Genomic DNA, 25,131 nt, shown 5'->3' on the forward strand with positions numbered 1-25,131 from the left:
CTTGCAGGCCAGTGAAAGGATTTTGGCTTCTGCTTAGAATGGGATTGGAAGGCACTGGGAGGAGAAGTGGGTGGGAGCAGAGGAGTGACATGATCTGACTTGTGTTTTTTACAGGCCCCCTTTGGGTTGTGCTGAGAATAGATTGGGGAGGGATCAGCAGGAGGGGAATAGCAGGGAGGGGTGAGGAAGACCAGCTAGGAGGTTTGAACAATAATCCAGCACAAAGAAGAGAGTGGCTTGGACTGGAGTGGTGTTGGAATAAGTAGTGAGATGTGATCCAACTGCAGGGTGTGAGAGGGAGGCGTCAGGGGTTTTGGATTTTGATCTGGGATTTGGGACTAAGGACTGGAAGAAAGGAGATTCATTGTGGGCACAGGACAGGGTTGAGGATAAGGTCAGGAATTTAGTTTTCGTCTGTTAACTCCCTTTTATTTTAGTTCTACTTTTAAAAATTTCCTCCAGACTTCCAGCTTGCTGAGTTGACATGAAGAAGCAATGGCGGCAGCAGAAGTTGAGACTTCACATGGCACTCTGGGCTAAGGCCGCCCAGAGTAGCAAATGGGTCAATGGACAGAGGAAGAGGCACAGCAACCGCCTGGCCCATCATGAAGACGGAAAAGGAGCTCAAGCAGATCGACAAGGCTGGGAGCTGGGTGGCCATTTATCAGGATATGAGACAGGAAACCAGTGACTTCCAGTGTAGAGTGGCCAAATTTCCAGAGAACAACAACTGAAACAATAGAGATGTCAGTTCCCTAGACCATCGTTGTATTAAACAAATTCAAGAAGATAACCACTATATCAATGCCAGTTTGATAAAAATGGAAGAAGCCCATGGTATTACATTCTTATTCAGGGTCCTCACTTTTGGGAGATGTGGAAGCAGAAAAGCAGGGACGTTGTCATGCTCAACAGAATGATGGAGGGTCATTAAAATATGCACTGGCGGGCCTCCCTGGTGGCGCTGTGGGTTGAGCACAGCACTGTGAAGCTGTCTGCAGCCTCCGCATGCTGGCTTGATTCCCGCCCAGCCAAGGGAGATTCCCACGTGGCGCGACAGACCTCTCCTGTCCTGTCTCGCCTGCTGCTCCCCTCAGCAGTGTATTTCGATCCTTCTGCCTGTTCTGCTCCCTGCTCTGTCCCTGGTGGATTCTCTCACCCTCCCGCACCTCTGGCCTGTACTCCAGTGCTTGTATAAATAAATAAATCTTTAAAAAAAAATGTGCACTGGCCACAAAAAGAAGAAAAAGAAATGATCTTTGAAGATACACATTTATAACAAACATTGATCTCTGAAGATACAAAGTCATATTACACTGAGACCCAACCAGAATTGGAAAACCTTACATCTCAAGAAACTTGAGAGATCTTACATTTCACAGTACCACATGGCCTGCCTTTGGAGTCCCGAATCACCAGCCTTGCTCCTTAACTTTCTTTACAAAGTCCAAGGTTCTGGGTCACTCAGCCTGGAGCAAGTTCCCATCTGGTGCACTGCAGTGCTGGCATCGTCAAGTCTGGGGCCCGGGACCTTCTTTCTCGCTGAAACCTTCCTCTTGGCTGATGTACAAAAACAAAGATCCTTCTTCGGTAGATATCAAGAAGGTTTTGTTGGAGATGAGGAAATTTCACATAGGACTGATCCAAAAGGAACACCAGCTCTGCTTCTCCTGCCTAGCTGTGAACCAGAGTTATTTATTGTTCTTGCACTGAAGAACCTCGTTCAGTGCAGGAAAATGGAAAGAACTCTCCCACAAGGACCTGGATCCCCACTTGAACATGTCCCTCCCTCTTAACTATCCCATGCGGTGTGGAAAACACTAGTCAAGACACTGAATCAGACTGTGGGTCGTGGGGGATGGTCCTGCCCAGTGGGAGCCTGCGCTGCCCAAGGTGGAGCAGGACCAGGCCCCGACCCACTGAAAGCCCTTCTGGTAGACATGCATGTGGCTACAGTCCTCATGGCCACCTCACACCTCTGCTACAGGGTATGTGTCCACTGATAGCCTTGCTGGCAGGACCAGGCCCATGAGAGCTCAGGCCGGCAGCCAGCTTTAGCCTTTGCTATGGAAGGATCTGAGCCAGTCTCAGAAGAAACGGCTCAAAGGTTTGAAGTCTGGAACTGTGAAGGGTTAACAAGAGAGGATTGGGGAATGATGCACTGGGGTTTTAAGGAGCCCTGCGGTCCCAAGAATATGAGACTAATGTTAGGGCCTTAAGCTATTCAGGAGTAAGTAGAGAAAATGCCAAATACACCTCTCTCTCATTCATTTGATTTTGAGAAAAAATAGAATTGCAACACATTGTTTTTAACCTTTATAAAAAGCAGTTCTTTCTTATTTCTGGGGTAAACAAAAACACTAGGTGCTTATGAGACTTTCTTGTACCCTTAGGTGGTATGATCAGATATAGTGTTAATATTGGGTTCCCCAGGGAGGGACTCCCACACTTTTATCAACGTAAATGTCTCAGACGGCAGTACGCACTGAGCATGGAGAGGACCCATGGAGAACAACAAAGAGCGTCTCTGGAAGACAAAATCTGGCTTCTGCTTTTGCTCAGGTGTCTCCAGTGCTTTTCTGTCACCTGTTGCTTCATCCATTTCTTCTTGTTTCAGCCATCCCACTCATGTCCTGCTCTCATCACCCCTTCCCCTTAAACAGGGTTCCTTGAGGCCCCTGCCTCGGCGTCAGAGGTTACCCTAAGGTGGTCACTGGCTTTTCACCCTGCCCCTGAGATACAGAAGGAGCGAATCCACTTCCTTTGGCTTATAAATGCCATCCCAGCAGAAACCCACACAGTAGAAGTGTGTAACTGGTAAAGTGGGGACAGGCGAGAGGATTATAGTGGAAGTCACCTCACAAGGTTTAGTTTTTATTCTTTCTTTTTTAAAAAAATATTTTTTAAAAGATTTATTTATTTATGCAACAAGAGCTGGGGTACAGGCCAGAGGTGTGTGGGGGGTGGTGGAGGTGGTGAGAGGATTCACCAGAGACAGAGTGGGGAACAGAACAGGCGGATTGACTGAAATACGCTGCTGAGGGGAGCAGCAGGTGTGACAGGAGAGGTCTGCCACACCATGTGGGTTGCTCCCTGGCCGGCTGGGGAATCGAACTCATGCTTCAGAGTCTGAGGAGGCTGTGGACAGCTCCATAGTTTACGTCATAACCCCCGCGCGACCAGGGAGGTCCTAAAAAATTATTTTAAATAGCTTCCCTCTTACCAAGGGACCATCTTTGAGTGCATCAGATGATTTAGCAACATGCAAACAATTTTTTCCTTAGAGGTGATTTTTGGGTGAGGGGAGGCTGTCATTAAAAAAAAATAAAATCAAAATCCTTTCCAGAGGTTGGAGTGGCCAGGAAGGGGGCCAGGGACGGCAGGAGTCTACAGCTCTGTGGGGATGGGTCTGGACTCATTTGAGAATATTTGGTTTATTTCCAGTTTCTATTCAGCAGCGACACATAATCTGACCTACCTCCACCTACTGTGCGCCACTGCTGGGAGAGCCAGCATTTGAGCAGCAGGCATCCGTGACGCAACAGGCCCGAGGACAGCCTAGGCCCCTGCGACCCACACGCATGTTTGTTCTGTACTAAAACCCCCTCCCCTCACCAGTTCTCCTTTTCCTCCTCCCCTTCCTTAGAGTACCAAATTCACACCCTATTTTTTGAGAGCGGAGTCGGAGGCTTGTGGAAAAGTGGCCTGCAGGGGGTGCTCTGCCTCGGTGCACACCAATCCTCCCCATCCTCGCTGTAGGCCTCACACAGCCAGCGAGAGTGGAAGCCTCTCCATTCCCATTTAATTTTTTTTATCTGCCCCCACACCCCAGGTGTCATAGCATTTTCTTAAACCAATAATATATTAAACTGTTTTGACGTCAGCCTGGCATCAGGGGATTTATCAAAAAGTACAGCAAGCCCTCAGGTATGCAGAGAACCTATGACTTTTGCAGGGAGTCTGCTTCATCAGACTGGGAAGGAGGATGTTGCCAGCACTCATCACTTTGTGTCATTGTGGGTGATGGGAGAGAAGGTTTGGCACATGTTTATAGAATAAAGGGATAATATATAAGGGACGCTTGGCTATTTAAGATACATGACATGAGATTCCTTTCCCGGGTTAGTCCCTTCCCCCAGTAACTGCTACAACTTGTTCTCAATCACCACTGTCCCTGTGTGTATTAGAATCCTTGTATGGTCTTCTTGTCTCCTGATGAAATGCCAGGGCTTGAAACACTTAGATCTCTGTTGACTAGTGTGCCCCATGTACAAGTTCAATGTCCCTTTGCATGATCTGACCATGACATAGGTGTGGTTCTCGAGGCTGATGCTCAATCGCCATTCAGCAATGGAATGATGTTTTCCTATAACCGATAGTTGCCTGATTCTTAGCACATTTGGCGAGGCCCAGCCTGCCCTTCTCCACCTGGGTCCCCCCGAAACTCAGACATTCCAAGGGGATGGCCACGGGAAAATCCATTTTTAAAAAAAACAAAAGCTAACAAAGTAAGGTATTCTAGTATGTACCTTTTTGAGTGTGTATATACATGGATGCAAAATGGGGTGTAGTAGGGGGTGTCTCATGGTTTTCTGTGACCTCACAGAACTGTCACATGGTACCATTTTCCAATTTGCCATATAAATGATGGCCTTGCATTTTAGTTGCAACCTTAAATTTTTTTCTAAAGAAAAAACATTCTTCCAAATGATCTGGATTTGGGACATGCTAAATTCAGAGTTGTCCATTAAACATTAGATTTGGCAGTTGATTTTGAGTACAAGTTTGGAGCTCATGACTAGAGGAGTTATTCAGTTATGTAGCAATTAAAGAAATGTAAACTTGGGCCTCCCCTGGTGGTGCAGGCGGTTGAGCGCCGCGCTATGAAGCTGTCCCGCAGCCTCTACAGCACTGGTTCGATCCCAGCCGGCCAGCGAGGATCCCACATGGTGCGGCAGACCTCTCCTGTCTCGCCTGCTGCTCCCCTCAGCAGTGTATTTCGTCAGTCTGCCTGTTCTGTTCCCTGCTCTGTCTCTGGTGAATCCTCTCACCCTCCCGCACTTCTGGCCTGCACTCTGGTTCTTGTATAAATAAATAAATAAATCTTAAAATATATAAACTAGAATACAATACTATTTACTCATTTATGAATTTGGCAAATTTTTTAAAAAATTAGTAATGTTTTATGCGACCAACGGTATGGGAAAATGATCTCTCATTTACATTTTGTGAGACTGAATTGGTAGAATCTTTTTGGAGGGAAATTTGGTAGTTTTAATGAAGATTAAAATGTGCATCTCCTTTATAACCAACAATTGTACTTCTAGAACTTGATTTTCTAATTATTTTCACATGTGCTGGCATGTACAGGAAGTCCAATGTTGCATTGTTTGTAATAGAAAATGGAGACAACTGGCATAGCTAATGACAGAAACTGATTTTTTTTGCCCCAGCATAATTTTTTGTGTCCCCTGTCCCTGTACCTCCTTCCATTCTCTTAACCTCAGAGTCCTCAGGATTGTTTATTAATGTACACCAGCTTTTTAAAGTATTTTATATTGTCAAATTGCCCTCTACATGAATGTCCATCATTTGTTTTTATCATTTTGACTTATTTTGCTTCACATAATTCTCTCAAATTCCCCACGTTCTGTTGAAAATGACAGCTTCTCATCCTTTCTATTGGCTGTATAATATGCCATGGTGTGCACTGGTTCACTATCTCACTGTCAGTCAGCTCGCAGTACTAGGTTCTTGTTCGAAAGATTGACCATGTGATGATGATGAAAATACATTTTTACTGAACTTTTGACTGCTTACTGTGTGTCAGGTATCATACTAAGTGTTTTATGTGTTATCTCATTCAAATTCATGTTTGCTCCCCATTGTCTTTTCTTTTTTACTTGTCATGCATTCATTCATTCATTCATGCAACAATTATTTTTCGACAGCAGCTATGCTAGTTTTGCCTATTTAACCCATCAAAATGAGCTCACTTTCCTGTCACCTAATCTCTTCAGCATTATGGTCCCCTTTGAGAAGCTGATGAAAGCTGTAGCCTCTGTCCTAGATAAATACTCATAACTTTTTCTTGGGGTGTCACAGACTACCCTCCTGAAATTCCAGCAGGTCTGTGGAGCCCAAGTCAGGTTCAGAATGTCTGATCTGGAGCAATGGTGTGAGGGCACACAAAGGCATGCCTGGGAGGTGGGGTGGGGCTGAAGGCCAAGGCATACACAAATCTTTGGCAGGCTAGTTTCTGTTTGAAAAGTACTGGTTAATTGCAGATTTTTCTGCCAGCATGCGAAGATGCCAGGTTGCAGGGATCGCTTAGTGAATACTAATAGTGCTATCTGGGCCATAAACCCCCATTTCAGCATTCCCCTACCCATCTTTTATCTCCTGCCCCTGCCTTCTAGGTCTAGACAGCCTAAAGGTCTTGCCATCTCTTCTTCAACCCCAACTCTTACAAGGCCAAATGCAATTGGCCAGGAACCCAATCTTCTACCTAAGTAGCTGGAGGGTCTCTCTCACAGCCTGGGTGTGGGGCTTTGCAATAAATTCCTGTCTCCTTTTTTTTTCTTGCCTGTAGAAGTTTCCATGGCAATGGTCAGCCAGGCTACTAGGATACCTGCTCGAGAAGCTACCAGACATTCACTCTCAGTATTGATTAGTGTTTCAGTTCAGCAAAGGACAGGCAACAGAAACCCCCGAGTCAGTCTGGGTTCTCTACTAAGCAGATACTGAGATGAAGTTAGTAGTAAAAGAGGTTCATTGGGGGTTAACACCTGTGAATGATAAAGAGGGCGGGAGCAGGGTTGAGTAGGGAAATCTCCAGACAGTCATGTATATTCAACACTCCTGAAAGGAAAGGACAAAAAGCAGAGTGAGGCTGTCTGTGATGTGGATCTGAAAGTGTCAGCCAATCTAAGGAGAGAGCTGCGGAGCAAACATGGCCCACTAGCGAAGCCCTGGGAGGGCTGGAATGGTCAGGCGGTAGCATCCTTGCTGTGTTCAGTCATTGGCTAGAGGCTGCCCCAGAAGAGCGTGGGCACGACTCAAATCCTGCAGCGGATCCTGTAGGCACTGCAGATGGAAGCTGTCGGCTAACTGTCCTCCTCACAGCTGAAAGGTAAGTCTTTCTTGAAGGGCAAAGACTTCACAACCTCTCATCCTTTCTGACTGCCAAGAAAAGCCCAGCATGGCTGGCCCTAGACAGATCAGCTGTAAAGCGAGGTATGGCCCCGTGACACTCCCAATTCAGGGTTTGCAACTTGGGCTGCTTCCCTCTGCCTTTCAAGGAGTAGGAGTGACCGTGGCTTCCACCCTGTGCTGATGTGTTTTTCTGCTCTAGACATCAGTCCAGCTTCCTCCTCAGAGCTGACATGTATACTAAATATGCTTCTCCATGTTTACCATGGGCTCTAGGAGCCTTCCAGCCAGGGGCTTAGAGAAATAAGATGCTGACAAGAGGTGCCAGGAGTCAGTACATCCGTACACTAGGTCCAGGGACAGCCAAATCTCCTTCAGGCGTGGCTCTAAGAATGCACAGCATCACAGTAACAGTAGTTACTGCCACTTGGGAAGTGCCTATAATTCTAACATTGTAATAGACAAGCATCACAAGAGCCTGTTTTTGAATCCCACTCCCGCCACTGAATGGGCTTAGACAAGTGACTATCTCTTAAGTCTTATTTTCCACATTTGCAAAATGCTCATGACAATTGCAGCTATTTCTTAGAGTTATTGTGAGGGCAAATGGATAATAATGCATGCGAGATGCTTAGCAGAGTCTGACACATTTAAGTGCTTCATGACAGTTAGCTATGTTATTACTGTGTGCCAGGCACAGTACAGCTATTATCTCATTCCAGCCTCAATACAGCCTTGCAGTGTAACTATTATCTCCCTTTTATAGATGAGAGAGTGGATGCTCTGGTAGAGGGTGAGGGTTAATAATTTGCCAAGGAGTCATACCACTAGCGACTGGCAAATTTGTAATTCATCTCCAGGTCTCTTTGTCTCCAGAGTCCAGACCCATAGCCTGTACTTCTAGAGTTTTCCTAGGCTGCTGCCAAAGGAGCTCTGCAGGCTAATCAGCAGCATGGGAGGGCAGAAATGGGGTTTGGGAGTGTTCTCAGCCCTGTCGCTACTAGGTGAGAGAGCAGCAGTGGAATGAAAGTCATTCATCACAGGGAACAGAACTCTAAAGAATGCATAATAGGTAAGATATGTTGGTGGTTATATGCTGGGCTAATTTCTATTCCATGGTAAATGATATAGAGAAATTCACCTTCTGCAAGGTGTAGTTTGAGGGGCACCAAAATTCACACTGCAAATTCACACTTCAAATCAGGCTCCCCCCACCCCTCACACACAGAACATGTCTGAAGAGCCAAGATTAGCAAGCCATTTCTTTGAGTTACGACATTATTCCAGCTGCTTCCAGTCCAAAGGCAACAAGCCCAAAACAAAAGCCCATCACCTCCATGGGGAGCCACAGGAGTTTATGAGTAAACAAATTTAATTTGAAAAGAGAGGGTGGGGCCTGAGGGAATGACTAAGGCAAAGAAGTCTGGATGGGATGGGAAGGGGGATTTGAAGGGAGAGCAGGATAGGTCCACCATCAGCAACTGTGATGAGCGTGGGAATAAGTAACAAAATGGGAAAAAGGGGCATATAAAGGAAAGAGGCCCTTTAGTTCCTAGTTTTGCTATTCCTTGTCTCCCGGAGATGGGGGGGGTGGACAAAACAAAATAAAAATACTTATATATATAGGGCCTCCCCGGTGGTGCAGCGGTTTGTGCGCAGCGCTGTGAAGCTGTCCGCAGCCTCTGCAGCACGGGTTTGATTCTCAGCAGGCCAGGGAGATACCCACATGGTGCAGCAGACCTCTCCTGTCTCGCCCGCCCGCTGCTCCCTTCAGCAGTGTTTTCCGGTCCATCTGCCTGTTCTGTTCCCCACTCTGTCTCTGGTGAATCCTCTCACCCTCTGGCACCTCTGGCCGTACCCCAACTCTTGTATAAATAAATCTTTAAAAAATTATATATATATATAAATTCTGAGATTCTCATTCTCAGGTACAAAGGCTTTCTTAACCACCATGCCTGCCTTTCCAGAGTGATTATAAATTTCTGGTCCAAGGGAGGCTCTATTTTCTGGTTTGTCTCCCCCACTTCCTCCTCTGTCATTTTCAGTTGTTTGGAAGGCAACTTTTCTCCAACTGCCCTCCACTTCTCCCCTCCTCCACTCCCGCAAGTAATTTCTCCTCTGGTCCCATCTCGTAGGCTGACCTTTTCTTTCTAGCAACATCCAAAGGAAGTGAATTATTAACTCTGAGATTGGGCCCAGATCACTGGGAATCCTGGGTGCCAGAGGGACAAACAAGCTTATTAGAGCAATCATTTCTGAAGGCTCTTTCAGAAGCGAACAAAAGGGTCCAGGAACAAAGAGCATGTAGGCACCTCAGGCAGCTCAGGACTCCAAGGCAGACCGCAGTTACCTGCACTTGCTATGGGCTGCAGACTTCTCTTGCTGATTTCCTGCTCTACAGTAAAGGGATTGGAATCAATAATGCTACAGCCCATTTCTTCCCATTGAAGGAAGACCTCTCAAAAATATGTTTGCAAGCTCCTGTCTTTGCTTCCCTTTAGGGTCCCAAGTCTCCTTTACAAGGTAAAATAAAAATATTAAAGATCCAGAGCAATCTAATGTTAGGCTGAATGTCTTACAAAGGCAGTGGTAAGATGTAAAATGAGTATCTGGTTGTGGACAGCAGTCCCCATCTATTGATTTTACCCTAAAAGATTTTGGGGAGAGATTTTGGGGAGGAGAAGCCAATCACCAAGTCAGAAAAAATATCGGTTGGATTTGTGCTGCACTTTCCACTTTTTGAAAATATTTTCACATTTGTCCTCTTATTTGATCCCTTCAACCTCCTTGAGAGCCAGTTAGGACAAATAGAACCTCCATCAGTAGCTGATTGATGGCAAAGGCTTAGAGCAACTGTATCACCTAAGGTCATAAGTCAGTATGACTTTAGAATATAAATAATAGTGTGGCTCCCCCAGGATTTACACCTTAGAGACCACAGCCATTGTTAAACAAGGGAGGTTTACATGCAGATAGACGTTTGGGGTGCCCAAGGATGGAGGGAAGGGAAATTGATTTAACTGAGACGGAAATACAGTATATGTGGTATCAAACCATGCTGAAAAGTGGCTCTGGGGCACAGTTTTCCCAATTCCATTTGGACAAGTGGAGTAGGGCGGCCTCCTCTCTATTTCAAGTCAATTCCCTTGTCACACAACCCATTCCTAGATTCTGCCCAAACATGGACTTATACAGTTGCTTTCTTGGTTCTGAACTGGTACAGCAAGAAATGGGAGGGAAACAACTGCCTTTCAGGGCCCTCTACAAACATGACAAGCCTGAGCAGAGGAAATTTTTGATAATTTCTAAATCAGGATGACATCACTGATACAGGGCCCACTTTTGAAGTGGACCCTTTACCTCTGCTCGAAAGTGAGAGTAAAATTATAATTTCTCTATTTTCGTGTTTTCTAGGCTGCTGATACAAACCACCAGAAATTGTAAAAATCAATGCAGAGGCTATGACCAGCATTTCCATAACTATTAGCATAATGACATAGACAATGCTGGAAGCACAGCAAGTAGCAAGCACAAGTTTTATTTTAGACATATTTTATTAGTGTTGTATTTGGCTGTGAAGTAAAATAAACTTAACTGTATGTTAGAGCAAAAAGTTTGAAAGTCATTTTGAAATCCAGAGGCTCACAGCCCTCAATCCCAGATACAGGCTGCATCCTAAGGCCCTCTAACTCCTTATTCCAATTCTCTGCAATTCTCTACCTTTTAGTGCTCTCCTAGGAGGCAAGACTGGTCTACACAGCCCACTGATAGTCACCACGAAATCTTTTGCACAGAAAGCTGCAATTGGCAAAGAAGGGCAAGTATTTATTACTAGCACATAGCAGTTTGGTAACAAGAGTCTTATGAAATATTTTTATTGTACAGAGCCAACTGTCAAGTCAAAACCACATATATGCTACCATTTCCCCCTAAACATTTTAAGATTATATTAAATCAGATCCATGCTTATCCTTTCTGCCCTACTTTAAATCAAAAGTTAGCAAGTGAAGTCCCCTTAGATCAGATTTCCTGCTCACTAATTTCAGGCAAAGTTCTAGAATAAAGGAACTCATGGTAACTTCTTGGCTCTTATTTGACTTCTTGCTCTTTGCCCAAGTTCTGCACTTACACTTTAACCTCATCTTTTCAGACATGATACACACACATACTTATATATGTGCTACATATATATATGTATATATATATATATATATATATATATATATATCTAGTTTCCAAAAACCAGGAAAATGTTATGGCTCCAATTCATCAAGACACATACATGCTTAAATATTGTCCATAGCTCCTACAGCCATATGCCTATCACAAAATACAAACTTTGTGATAAGAGTTTGAGTCACAAGGTACCACCCTTTTGTGTTACAGCTTGGTATTTCCACTAATGCTTATGAATTTAGACCTATGTAAATTCGCAAACATTTTTTATCTAGGCAAAACTCATTACTGTATTTTCAAAGATGTCACTTATTATAAGACTCACCAGTATTTTATGAACCACTAAGAAAAAAAAAAGGTTAGACTATGATTTGGCATCAATTTTAGATACAAACTAATTTTGTGAATATTGAAATGTGAAAAGTATGTCGATCTTTGAACAGATGAAATATGGTAGCTGATTTCAAGGGGTAGTGCCTTTTCTTATGCCTCTCCAAGTATCTGTTGACATATTTTTATGTACAATTAAAGTTAATGGGCCCATTCTTTTCTGGAAATCAACTTTGGTTTCACACCTACCAAATGCAGTATTTTCAGCTAGCTTCTCTAGTTTAAAATTTTTAATGTCTCACCAGAAACTGCATTGCTATTCAAACAGTTGATTTCAGGAATGTAACTATTTGGTAGGAAAAGAGGAAGAACAATTTGGGGGAGAGAAAAGACAAAGTACAAAGTTGCCAATCATTTTTTTAATCTAACAAGTGGTTTTTTTTTTTTAATTTGGAAAACATTATATTGTAGAGAAACAGCTATCTGTTCTGGAGTCATAAAAAAATAATCAAAAGACTTTAAAACAAACTTGAGAAAACTTGTCACAAGGCAAATTTTATTTTGTTTTTTTCAAGTTACAAAAATATGTGCATGTCAAAAATACAGTCTAGTCCATATAAGAGTAGTTCCAGCCATTGAAAAGTTATACAGAATTTGGAAAAAGCAATTAATATACAAGTCTTAAAACATATAATTCATGAACAGTATGTAACCACTCAAATCAGTTATTGCTAGTTATATGCAGCTTTTATTTGAGACTGTTTTCCGTAAGGGAAAAGGCAGTATCTGGATACGCTGATTGTTACTGCAAAAGCTGTGGTTTGAAAAAGCCAATCCAAAATTATAATAAGCTCACTTTGAGTAGAATATAGTGTGTCAATTGTAATCAGTTCTACAAGGTGTGGTCTAAATTTCACCTCCTATTCTTTATTTTGTTCATCTATGCGTAGTTTTTGGGCAAGAGTAAAAGACTGACTGATTTTCAAAGTGATAAGAAACATTAACTTTGAATTGCAACACAGAAACAAAGCTGGCACATCTAGCTTAAAAACATTGCAAAAATGAATTCAAGCATTCAAAACATTTCAAGTTTAAACCAAAACCCAGAGCTAGGTTTCTTTCTCTTTCGATGTTGAGACATAAAATTCATTTGTCTTTCTGAACTTTATGGTGCTAGGAAGATGTGCTGTTCTATTTTCTCCTCAAAAAGGCAGAGTTAGCCACATAACAGGACCATGTTTTAAAATCTGTATTTGCTCAATGCCATATGGAAGAATAAATCATAAAATTAAGTAACTTTCGACAATTAAAAAAGATAATACAGCAGGCAGTGCAAAAACAATGGGAATAAATCACTTATTTTGGAGGTGGGTATACCTATGAGACTTTTGGCCTGAAGTCACATGGAAGACTTAGAAGTTAGGGTTATCCCAAACAGATAGCGATGGCTTTATTTCCAACTTTCCTGCCAGACCCTGCTGTAGGGTTAGTCTTATTGCTGACATTTTACCCCCAGGAAGTCCTTGAATAAACTAAGATATATCTTGGTGGTAAATATGAAGTGAATTGGAAAAACTTAAAAAAAAAAAATCATTCTTGGAACATAAGTGACATTCACAACCATTTGGCAAGGATGCTTATTACCTTAGTGACTTAAATCCTAAAAATAGCCTACATTTTTAGGAGGTAGAAAACAAGTACCAAAAATTCACCATTTGGCCACTCCTCCTTGCTTTTGGCCAACCTTGGCTCTCTACATTTCTCACTCCTCATTCTCCCATTAAAGCTATTAGTCCTACTACCATTCATTACCTAAAGTTATATAGACCTGGAAGCTGCCAAGAAGACTCTTTTTAAGAAATTTTTCTCTTAAAGTCCACTGAGTATATCAAATACTCAGGTGTCAACAGAGGACATTTATACCTCTTTAGTTTAATTATTTGCTTTATAAGAAAAATACCAACATAAAAATTACTTAACATGACAGAAAGACTACTGAATATCTCTACATGCGATTCTAATATGTCAAAGAAGACCTGCAAACATAAATTATAACATTTTCATTGAACTGATATGAAAGAGCCTATTAAAACTGCATTACCAGTGTTTACTTATAATAGATATGTTCTACTACAAAATTAACCTAATAACAAAAAACTCTACTTCCTCTCAGAGTTACAGTGTGCTAAATACCCCCACATAATATTATTAAAAGGATTTTGTTTTTGCGATATAGACTGGGCTCACAGTGAATATGTTAGCACAGAGATCATGTGTTTATTACTATAAGGGTGTCATTAATGGAATGTATATAAGGCATGTAAAAGACTAGCATTAAAGCTCTTAAGGGCAACAATCCAAACTGGCAACACCTAGAAATGGTGCTGCTAGGAATAAAATAAAATAAAGAAATTTAGTTTCAGCACATACTACTTATCGTGCTTCCACATGGAAATGAATTAACTCACATATACTTCTGTTGCTGGAACTAATGGACCAAGGGCAGAATTGACTTTTGCCCTCTTTAACTACTACTAGCCCAGTCTTGAAAACGAAAGCAATCACTTGCAATCTTCCACACAGTGTTGGTAGGAGTGGACTGAGCAGTCAGCAGGAAGTTCTGGTTGAAGTAATGTTGTTTGTTTCCATCAAACTTCACAGTTCCACTGGTCACAACAAGAACTGTAGTCTGGGCCTGAGTTGCTTGCTCTTCACCCACATAAAAAAAGAGCAGAGGTCAATTTCTATCTCTAAATAAGCAGATTTTAAGGTCTAAGCTACACTGACTTTTATTTAACATTAAAATACGTTTCATAAACTTTTTAAACTTTAGGCATAATCTTCAGCATGTGTACCCAAAGTCAGAAAATTAATTATTTAAAGATATTAACATTTTAAGTGCAGAAAACATTGGGGTACACTAAGAATTCAAAATAAAAAGCTTACATCTAGTGTAGGATCACTTGCTTCCTGCATGTATAATGTTTTATTGGATTTCTAACAAACTTTTCTAATATTTTGTTTCTTAAGCTATTGTTCTTTTCAAGAACTATAAAGGAAAATGTAAAATCACCCTAAACTACTGCTTGAAACACTTAGGCCTCCACCTAGAGGTCAGCCTTATAAACTGCACCAATCCACCTTGAATCAAATTCTGTCTTGGCAACTCACACTTTCACATATAAGATAAATTTCTTCCATGAAACTTTAATAGTTTGCAAGATAACAAAACACAGTAATCAGAGATATGGTATAACTGTTTTCTGGAAACATTTCAAGGCACAGAAAGCAACTAGTTATTTGGGGAAAATAGATAATTGTTCCTTTCCATCAACAAAATCATATCTAGTCTCAACTTCTCACATAACTTTTAATAAGCTGTCATTACACAATCCACCAATACCCTGTAGTGAGCCTCTGGAGTAAGATGTACTTCAAAGAGGACGAAAATTTGATTTTAAAGCTAAAGTTTTCATAATGTTTAACTTATTCAAAAAGTACTTCTACCACTACAAGTTGCTTATTGTTTTGGGAATTAAGGTGCAGTACTCACTAAAGGAAAACAATGGAAGTACTTTGAAAGACTATGATCTTACCATGAACTGGTTGGCAATCTAACATATTGACTTGGAACTCGCTAGATGGCAACATCTCAAAAAAATTAGTTAGGGCATCCAGCCCTGTAACAACATTTCCATTCCATATTAGAGTGGCCTTGTCCAGATACAGCCTTGTTAGTGCCTTAAAAACAAATAAAAAAGGAGAAAGGGAAATATTTTTGCTCATGGTAAGCATATATATATGTGTATATATATATATATATATATACACATATATATATGGATTGAAAAGTTACAGGTAATATATAAACATTTTGATAATTCTATCTCTATCTTTACAACCCTTGCCCCTCTCACTGGAAGACAATGTGAATACCGTGTCTGCCTATTTTCTTGGTTTTGAATAAATATTATCCCACTCTTAATAAACTAGGTAGTAAAACACATTTAGTTTTCCTAATTCACTTTAGCCACAGTGAGAAAAACCTACATAAAAACTGGAAGTTTTCAAGTTTTGATTTTTGTATTAAAATGAATTAAATGATGGGCCTCCCCGGTGGCGCAGCGGTTGAGCGCTGGGTTGCGAAGCTGCCCGCAGCCTCTGCAGCGCCGGTTCGATCCCCAGCTGCCGAGCGAGGGTCCCACATGGCGCGCAGACCTCTCCTGCAGCCCGCTGCTCCCCTCAGCAGTGTGCTTTGGTCCTTCTGCCTGCTCTGCTCCCCGCTCTGGCTCTGGTGAATCCTCTCACCCTCCCGCGCTTCTGACTGTACCCAGTGCTTGAATAAATAAATAAATAAATAAATAAATAAATAAATAAATAAATCTTTAAAAAAAAAAAAGATCAGCATGTCACAGGACACAGGACTCTTAAAAAAAAATAAAATGAATTAAATGATCACAAATTTCAAGAACATACATCCCTAAATCCGTTTTAGTCTCCCTTCCTTTTCTAATTCTGAGAATTAACAAAATTGTCTACCAAGCTCTATCTGTACACTTCAACCCCAGTGTTTACACACACTTGAACCACTTAAGTTTGTAAAATTACATTTATTGAAGTAACATTGATTTACAACAGCGTTGCATGTTTTAGGTGTATAGGTTCATACCTCTACAGCTCTGTAGCCAATAGAAGGGGATGGAGCCTGGGGGGAAGCATCCAATCATACCATGCATGACTGGAAAAGTCATTTAATGTTAGAACCATTTAATGTTGTATGAATTAGGAAAAATTAGTTCCTTTTAGCACTATTCAAGTAATCTATTTAGTTGAAGAGAATCTTAAGTTTGACAAGTCTGACAAGTCAAGTGAGTTAGGCCTAGATAAGGCAAGTTCAATGGTAAACTCAAGTTATAGGAGTTTAGTGTGTCACAGGACACATTATTAGCTTAATTCTAAAATTCAACTTGGACTAAAAGATCAACACATATTTTGACTCTGGTAATGAACTATGTTGCCTTTTTTTTGCTATTTTACTTTTGAAAGCCGCCAGGCACAATAAGTATCCATTACCACCTCTTCAGACCCTCAGAAACAAAACCACCAACAGAAGCTGATGGTTCATTTCAATCACTTTGTAGTTGCACACATGTTCACATTCTTCCATATAAATATTGACATTTTAAAAGTTAGGGTTCAAAAATTTCCAATTATAAAATATTCTCAGGTATATATCTTTAGTACATAAGTACCCCTCATTAGTGAATCTGATTCTTTTTCCTACGTCAAATCCTATCCCTTCCCTCTGTCCCATGTTATCAAAAACAAAGTACCAGACACTTTTATCTTCTGCATTAAAAAGTTTTTAAACGATTTCAACTTCTGTATATGCAGCATAGAAAATGTTCTCTATAACACGGTCCTATGCTGGTAAGAGACCCATATAAAACATGAGCACATAATGAAATAATCACTTAAAGGATATGGTGTAGAAAGAAATCACAATAAAAAAAAGCTGAAGTGAGAACCTACTCTGTTGAAAACTAGGAGTATTCAAGTCTTGTGGATTCTGTTTTTGAATGTCAGCTATAGCTGTGAACTTTAATCAGAAATTACCTATTACCATATGAAATTAAAGAGACAAACTGGGGAAACATCTTCTGTAAAGGTAGACCCTTCACTGACACTAATACTATTTTAACCCCATTGGTTAAACAATGGGACTAAGTAAAGGTAACATACTTAGGTTAATAGATGCTAGGCTCCATGTTGAGTGCAGTATTTAATCCCCACATACTATTGTAAAAATAAAATGAAGCTGAGGGGGTGAGAAACTTGCCCAAGATCACAGAGCTAGGTAGAGGTAACCTTGAGATATGATTCCAGAGTACACACTTCCATTAATACCATACCAGTCCTTTTGTAAACAATGCCCTTTTCATAAAGGAACAAATCCAGAGTTATTACTTATGCAAGTCAGATGAGGGAGTGGCTCAAAGTACTCCCTTCGGTGTTTTAATAAACAGTAGTAGCATCTGTAACACTCACCCGTCTCCTTTTATCCATAGTCTCATAGTAAATATTGACAAATTCCTCAGCAGCTCTACATGCCTGATCTACATAAGTTTTAAAATCCTGCAAGAAAAATTTCGTAAGTGTACATTTCCACTCCTTCAGACCCTCACAAACAAAACCACCAACAGAAGCTGATGGTTCATTTCACTTTGTAGTTGCACACATGTTCACATTCTTCCATATAAATTTTGACATTTTAAAAGTTAGAGGAGTGAAAAGTTTCCAATTGTAAAATATTCTCAGCTATATATCTTTAGTACATAAGTACCCCCTTATTAGTGAATTTGATTTCTTTTTCCCACTTCAAATATAAATTTATAATCTTTGCTTGGCAATTGGTATTTCAGGCTTTCAAGATTTCACGAAACATTCACCTTGATAAAATGATAGTCTGAACCTTAAACGAGTGTGTACAGGAGGGGAGAATGCCATTTAGCAAGTTAGGAAAGTGCTCTTTTCAATTGTCAAGACCAAATTCAAAAGTTGCTGGATGGAAACAGAATAGAGTAAGAATAAAGTTCAGCGACTACTTGAAATACCAGGTACTTAGGGAACTTCATCACATTAACATAACAATTCGCTGGCGTTTGTGAAGAACTGCAAAACCAAAGAAACGCTGTGGGGGTTTTCTCCTGCGGGAAGGTTAAGTACCTTCTTCCCCAGCCCTTTAACCCAACTCAGCCCATTACTTGAATTAAGAACCAATTTCATTTCTTTCTCTGGTGGTCGAAAGAGAAATAAAAAGATGAGAAAAGGAGATTGTAAGTCATAAAGGAACCCAACATTTCTGCCTTTCGCTAGTTCCCAATTCTGGGTACTTTGCAAGATCGAAAGCGACTGCATAACCGCCAGGCCTGGAGACGGTCGCTGCGCGGAGGTTGCAACGGAGGGGGCGGGGCGGGGCAGGTTTCTATAGAGATAAGCCGCGCCCCTGAGCCGGCGGTCCTGGCCCTGATTCGTTATTTGAGCACGTGACCAGCAGTCAGCCCGGCCCAGTGCCCCTCCCCTCACCCGCCTAAGTCCCGGCACCCAGGCACCCTGCCGCGGCCAGCTCACTCACCACAGCCATGGCCATCGGGGAGCCCGAAACAGCCTGTTGTGGCAGTGGCGGCGTCAGTACGTCTTCACGTGTCCGGCCCCCTCGGCTGCTGGAGAATCAAATATTTACGAAGTCAATAAAACCCGCCAAACGCACAGAATTCTCCGCCCGCCCATTCTCTCCCGGAAGTAGCGCGGTCCGTTCTTAAACCGCCCCGATGTTGCAACCTACGTCCACTACGTATCAGTTCCGACTTTACCCTTCTATCCACTTTCAGTATTCACTTGTTTGTTACTTACTTAGTTTGGAAGAAAAAAAATAACTTTACATTTGTAAACTGAATACTCTTAAACGAAAGTAACTGTCTCAAACGGCGCGCTCAGGGAGAAGCAAAGAGGATATAAAGGATCCAATAGGAGGATTTGTTTCCTCTGGGAGGCAGGGCCAAGGTTTGTTGTAGACGAATGAGAAACGCGAGGAGGAACCCCCTAGGTCCGTACCTGACAGAAAGGAGGGTAGAAAGCGCGCAATCTTACTGCGCATGACTAGCAAAGAACAATTTAGACTTCTGGAACATTCTAGAAGAATCCATGCAAACTGCAATAAGCAGTAACGCCTCAGTAGTATTTTTAAAAATATTCACCATTAGATTTTGAAATATTCAGAGGAAAAGGCGTATACAGTTATTCCACTGTGGGATGCTTTTTTTGCATACCTCAAATGAAAATTACTCCACGGTCGCATTCACCGCTTTCCACAACCTACTCTCTAACAATAGCTAAAATTTTACAGAGTGGTGACCACGCACAAAGTACTTTTCTAAGCATTTTAACCCACAGTCGCTTATTACTTATAATAACACTACGAAGTAATTATTTTATCATTTCTATTTTATAGTTAAGACAGTGATTATGTATTCTGCCTAGTCACAAACTAGTTAGGAGTCAAGTTCAAGTAATTTAACTATGTCTGCAACCTGGTTCACTTCCCAATATCTTTTAAAACCGCGCATTTCAAAGCCATCACCAATGGCTGGGTTGTAAAATCAACTAAAAATCTACTGTCTTACCATGCATAGCTGGTGTGTGGCTCCTCGTGGTAACGGTCGCGGTCACGATCTCGGTCACTCCTTTCTTGATACCTTCCTTTGTCTCCGTGAGACCAATCTCTGCTGAATCTCCTCATACTTTAATTTTAATTTTCCCTGCCTCTTTCTTTTAGCCTTACTCAAGCTGTAGCTACTTCTCCCCACACGACTTCTCCCCTTCTCTTGTTGCCGCTCACTGGACTCTCTTCCGGGGTGTCTGGGTTGTAAAACTTTCCTGTACTCGCGTGAGCACAATTGCTACTATTATGCTAATGAATCGCAACATCATAACTCCAGCCCCTCCTCCTCTCTGAACGCCAATTCCACATACGGAATTTTGCTAAATATGAACACCAGGCTGTGCTACAAGCTACAAGCTTCTCAAACTCAGAGTCCAATATTTAAACTTGTTAGCTCTACCGCATTTCCAACCTTTGTATTCTTTCAGTCATCTGTGCTTGAATTTTTGTAATCTTTCATTTTTGATTCCCCCCGTCATTATAGTTCATTCCATTCAACAGATATTTCTGGATATAGAGTGGAGAACAAAATTAGCAATGATCCATAGCCTCACGAAGTCCATAATGTAATGAAAATGCTAGACAATAAATAAAATATAAATGAATTACAGAGGAGTCTCACAAAAATGAAATACTCATTCAATCCTCATTACCCCTAGAAAGGGAATTATTGTTATCTAGTTTTAATATTTTATTTATTTAAATATTTATTTATTTATGCATACAGGAGCTGAGGTACAGGACAGAGATGGGGGGGAGTGAGAGGATCCGCCACAAACAGAGTGGGGAACAGAACAGGCAGACTGACTGAAATACACTGCTGAGGGGAGCAGCAGGTAAGACAGGAGAGGTCTGCCTCACCATGTGGATTGCTCCCTGGCCGGCGGGGATGGAACTCAAGCTGCAGAGGCTGCTGATTGTTGATAGTGCGGTACTTAACCCCTTGAGCCACCAGGAAGGCCCCTAGTTTTAATATTTTAAACTAAAGTCAGAGTTCACTGAAGTTGGCCAAGATGACTTTGCTAGTGGAGCTGTGATTGCAATCCACGAATCTGTTCACAAAGTCTTTCTCTTAGATATTATGCTGTTCATGCATTTGCTTCTACTCTTTTTAGTTTGGAATGTTTGTTCCTCTATTTCTACCTTCCCTCCAGGGACTAGCACAGGTGTAACCTCCTCTGTGAATCACTCCCTCATTTTATGTCCCCTGAATCCCAAAGGATGTGACCTTTCCCATAAAGAGTGGCTATTGGTGTACGGCAATAATGCTGATGAGTAGAGAAGTCTTGGGGATACTGAAAAGAGATAGCTGAGTTAGAGGTGGAGTTATGTGTGCACTTTTATTGATATGCAACATGGGTCAAGTATAGGTCTAATGGAATTACAACTGTTTGGAATTACTAACATCCCTCTCCGAATCTTCAACTTGCTTTGGATTTGAGAAGGACAAGTCTAGAACAGCCAGGGAAGTGATTTTAGCAGTCAGACTCTTCTTACATCTCTAAGGGTCTGTTCACAATTGTGCCATGCTGTACCAGCTAAGTTATCCGGGTGAAAAAAAAAAATAAGTTATCCGGGTGACTTTTGAATTAGATAACACTTAAAAAAAAGCTTCTTTTTTTGAGGTATAATTCACATACCATACCATTCACCCATTTAAGGTGTACAATTTTTTAGTATATGCACAGAAATATTCAAACAATACTATAAAGTTGAGAACATATTCAACGATTTGAAAGATTTCCCATTAGCTGTCTGTTTTCATTCACCTTTCGTCCCGGCTCCTGGCATCACCACCAGTCTAATTCCCGTTTCTGCAGATTGGCCTATTCTGGACATTTCACTTATGGAATCACATAATATGTGGTCCTCTATGTCTTAGTATAATGTTTTAAGGTTTAATCATGTTGCAGCTCATATCAATACTCCATTTCCTTTTAACTGTAGAATCATATTCCATTGTATGAATATAATACATTTTATTTATTCATTCAATTACCTTTCATGGATATTTATATGATTTCCATTTTTTGATATTATGAGTAATGTTTCCATAAATCTTTGTGTACAAGGTTTTTGCATGGACATAATTTTTCAATTTATTTGGGTCACACTATAACACGTTTAAAAAAAACCAAAATTCAAATGAGTAAATTTTGAAGATTTTATTGATTTTATTCAACAATTCATGAATTGGGTAGCACGTTCCGGGCACTGACATTCTGTGTTTTTTCATATGTTAAGCATTTACTCATACCGCTGGCACTGAATAAAAACCTTACACGAAGTGGGTGGTTAAATCTGAATGATGAAATGAAGTTTCCTCCTCCTTTTAGCTTGCCTTTATGCCCATTCTGAACCCATTCTGAAGGAAGTTAAGGTGTGAACTAATTTCTTATAAAGGGAATTTTTCTTCCTGTCATGATAGAAGTGAGAGAATAATCCATTTTCACCTCATTACTTTTCAATTGCCTCCTCTATGGGGTATTCACAAGTCTTATCTTCAGGGGAGAACAATTCTTTCAAGTCTCTGCTGGAAATTTCTTTTTCTTCAGGTAATTATTTTCAGAAGCAAAACGTACAATAAGGCTTTTGTATAGGTTGAGCTTTCAGATTCTGGGAAGTCCCACTAAGACTCTGGCTCACCCAGTCTGAAAATTTCTTAGAAAAATGTGAATTATAATTGTTAAGACATCATAATGTAAGGTTCAGATGGGGGCATACATTTAATTAACAAGATGAAGAACTAAAATCTGCAAATTTTCTTATCTTACTTGCCTGTATCTGAGAAGTCCAGTTCATACGAAGCATCTGTTTCTTTCTTAATTTCTCTCTCCCATCCAATTCCAACATTCGTCTTACTCCCATGAATCTGGTAAAAATAAAACAAAACAAAAGTTAGGCAGAAAATGCCCCCCTCCCCAAAATGAGAAAAACATCAGGGGTTTCCTTCATGTAATGACTCAGTTTTTGTCTGTTCTTTTTACCTTTAAGTATATATTTCCTGGCGCAGTGGTTGAGCGCTGGGCTGCGAAGCTGCCCGCAGCCTCTGCAGCACCAGTTCGACCCCCGGCCACCAGGTGAGGGTCTGTCGGCTGTCTGTCCTTCTGCGCCCACTGCTCCCCTCAGCAGCGTATTTCATCAAGTCTGCCTGTTCTGTTCCCCGCTCTGGCTCTGGTGAATTCTCTCACCCTCCCGTGCTTCTGACTATACCCAGTGCTTGTATAAATAAATAAATAAATAAATATTTTTTTAAAAAGTATATATTTTCCTGAAATTAACATAGATCTACAGGAGTTTTTTGTAGTTATTTGCCTATACAGCTTTTCCCAATCATTTTACTTTCAACATTTTGAGATAGTGTGTTGAGGTGTGTCTATTGTAAATCACTCATAACTAGATTTATTTTTCCCAGATAAACAAAAATGATATATAAAAACCAATTTGTTGTCAGAATCTATAGGTTTGTTTTGTTTTGTTCATGTGTTTGCTTTGTTTCTTTATCTTCCACATATGAGTAAAATCATCTGGTATTTATCTTTCTCCTTCTGACTTATATCATTTAGCATAACCTCTTCAAGGTCTATTCTTGTGTTGCAAATGACAAGATTTTCTCTTTTTTCATGGCGAAGTAGTATTCCTGTGTGTGTGTGTGTATAACATCTTTATTCACTTGTCTGTCAATGGGCACTTTGTTTCCATATCTTGGCTATTGTAAATAGTGCTGAGATGAAAATAGGGGTACCTATAGCTTTTTAAATTAGTACTTTTGTAATCTTTGTGTAAATACCAGGAGTGGAATAGCTGGATTATATAGTATTTTATTTTTAATTTTTTTGAGAATTCTCCATACTGTTTTACATAGGGACTGCCCAATCTTACATCCCACCAAGTGTATGAAGTTTCCACTTTGTCTATATCTTCACCAACACTTGTTTCTTGTCTTTTCATAATAGACATTATCTTTTCATAATAGACATCTCACAGATGTGAGGTGATATCTCATTGTGGTTTTGATTTTCATTTCCTCCTTGAGCATCTTTTTAAGTGTCTGTCGGCTGTCTGTATGTCTTCTTTGGTGTATGAGTACTGGTATCTCATGATGGTTTTAATTCTCTTTTCCTGATATTTGAGCACCTCACTACATGCTTATATGTCACTTATATATCTTTTAGTGAAAGACCTTGTTGAGTATTTTATTCTTTGTTAAAAAAGTGGACAGTCTTTTAAAAAATGATTTGTGGGCCTCCCCTGGTGGCACAGTGGTTGAGCGGGGGCTGTGAGGCTGCCCGCAGCCTCTGCAGCGCCGGTTCGTTCCCCAGCCCCCGGCGAGGGTCCCACAAAAATAAATAAATAAATAAATAAATAAATAAATAAATAAATAAATGATTTATAGGATTCTTTTTCTATTCTGATGTGAGGGTTGTGGGTTTTGGTTTTTTTTTTTTTTTTTTTTTTTTTTCATATATATGTGCTGTGAATGTTGTCTCCAAATCTGAGGCTGCCTTTTCACTCTTGATGGTGCCATTGATGAAAGAAGTTTTAAATTTTTACAAACTCTTTCAATGTTTTCTCCTTTCAAGTTAGTACTTTTTGTGTCCTGTGTAAGAAATCTTTGCCTGCCCGAAGGTCCTTAAGATATTCATTTATCCTTTATTACTTTATCTCCTACATCATATTATAATCTGTCTTCAGTAATTTTATGTGGAATGAACTATCGGTGACCTAGCACCACTTATTGAAAAGACCATTTTTTCTCTCCTAAGTTGCAGTGGAGGCTCTGTTGTAATTAATGTGATGGTAAATGTATTTCTGGACTCTAGTCTGCTTAAATTGGACTCTGCTTCAATTGTCTGTATTTGCATCATTATCACACTGTTTTAATTATAGTATTTTTACACTAAAAGTCTATTTTTGTTTCAAAATTGTTCTATTTTTACTATTTCACATTTCTGTATAAAATTAGATTTAACTTTTGAATCTCTGCAGAAAAATGTGCTTCTGGGATTTTGGTTTGGATGGCATTACATGTTAGATCATAGATCAATTTACAGAGTACTGAAATCTTAAGAATATTGACTCTCAAATCAATGAACATGATGTATCTTTCCATTTATTTGGGTCTTTGATTTCTCTCAGCAATGTTCATAGAAGAGGACTTAAAAATCTTTCACTAGCTTTATTCCTGATAAACTCATATTTCATGCCATTATAAATGGGCATTACCTTTAAAAACATTGTTTGCTGTAATT

At 40.5% G+C, this 25,131-nt stretch overlaps 1 protein-coding gene and 1 pseudogene across 3 annotated transcripts; one reads left to right on the top strand and one right to left on the bottom strand.

Annotated features, from left to right (window-relative positions):
• The first annotated feature begins 579 nt into the window (after positions 1-579).
• LOC119245556 (tyrosine-protein phosphatase non-receptor type 1-like) lies at positions 580-2,003 on the top strand (annotated as a pseudogene).
• A 10,199-nt stretch (positions 2,004-12,202) lies between these two features.
• Positions 12,203-20,072, bottom strand: NXT2 (nuclear transport factor 2 like export factor 2). 3 transcript variants are annotated; one of them, XM_037512083.2, is made up of 5 exons: positions 19,842-20,072; positions 18,794-18,881; positions 17,707-17,793; positions 15,255-15,399; positions 12,203-14,367 (listed from the first exon to the last, which is right to left on the bottom strand). In XM_037512083.2, exons 1-5 carry the CDS (start codon positions 19,955-19,957, stop codon positions 14,183-14,185), a joined length of 621 nt encoding a protein of 206 aa, XP_037367980.1. In that variant the 5' UTR covers positions 19,958-20,072; the 3' UTR covers positions 12,203-14,182. The 3 variants fall into 3 exon arrangements, with proteins under 3 accessions (XP_037367980.1, XP_037367982.1, XP_037367981.1); XM_037512085.2 differs by lacking the exon at positions 19,842-20,072 and adding an exon at positions 19,072-19,142; XM_037512084.2 differs by lacking the exons at positions 18,794-18,881; positions 19,842-20,072 and adding an exon at positions 18,517-18,616.
• Between the last annotated feature and the right edge of the window lie 5,059 nt (positions 20,073-25,131).

The sequence above is a fragment of the Talpa occidentalis genome, unplaced genomic scaffold, assembly GCF_014898055.3.
Source record: "Talpa occidentalis isolate TD23 unplaced genomic scaffold, MPIMG_talOcc4v2.1 talOcc4.15, whole genome shotgun sequence".
Lineage (NCBI taxonomy): Eukaryota > Metazoa > Chordata > Mammalia > Eulipotyphla > Talpidae > Talpa > Talpa occidentalis.

Excerpts from the sequence above, each read along its gene's own strand:
- NXT2 (XM_037512083.2), bottom strand. The coding sequence starts at position 19,957 with ATGAGGAGATTCAGCAGAGATTGGTCTCACGGAGACAAAGGAAGGTAT. Across the intron at positions 15,400-17,706 it reads CTATGGATAAAAGGAGACGG|GCACTAACAAGGCTGTATCT; the intron begins GTGAGTGTTACA and ends TTTGTTTTTAAG. Across the intron at positions 14,368-15,254 it reads AGATTGCCAACCAGTTCATG|AGCAAGCAACTCAGGCCCAG; the intron begins GTAAGATCATAG and ends ATGTGGGTGAAG.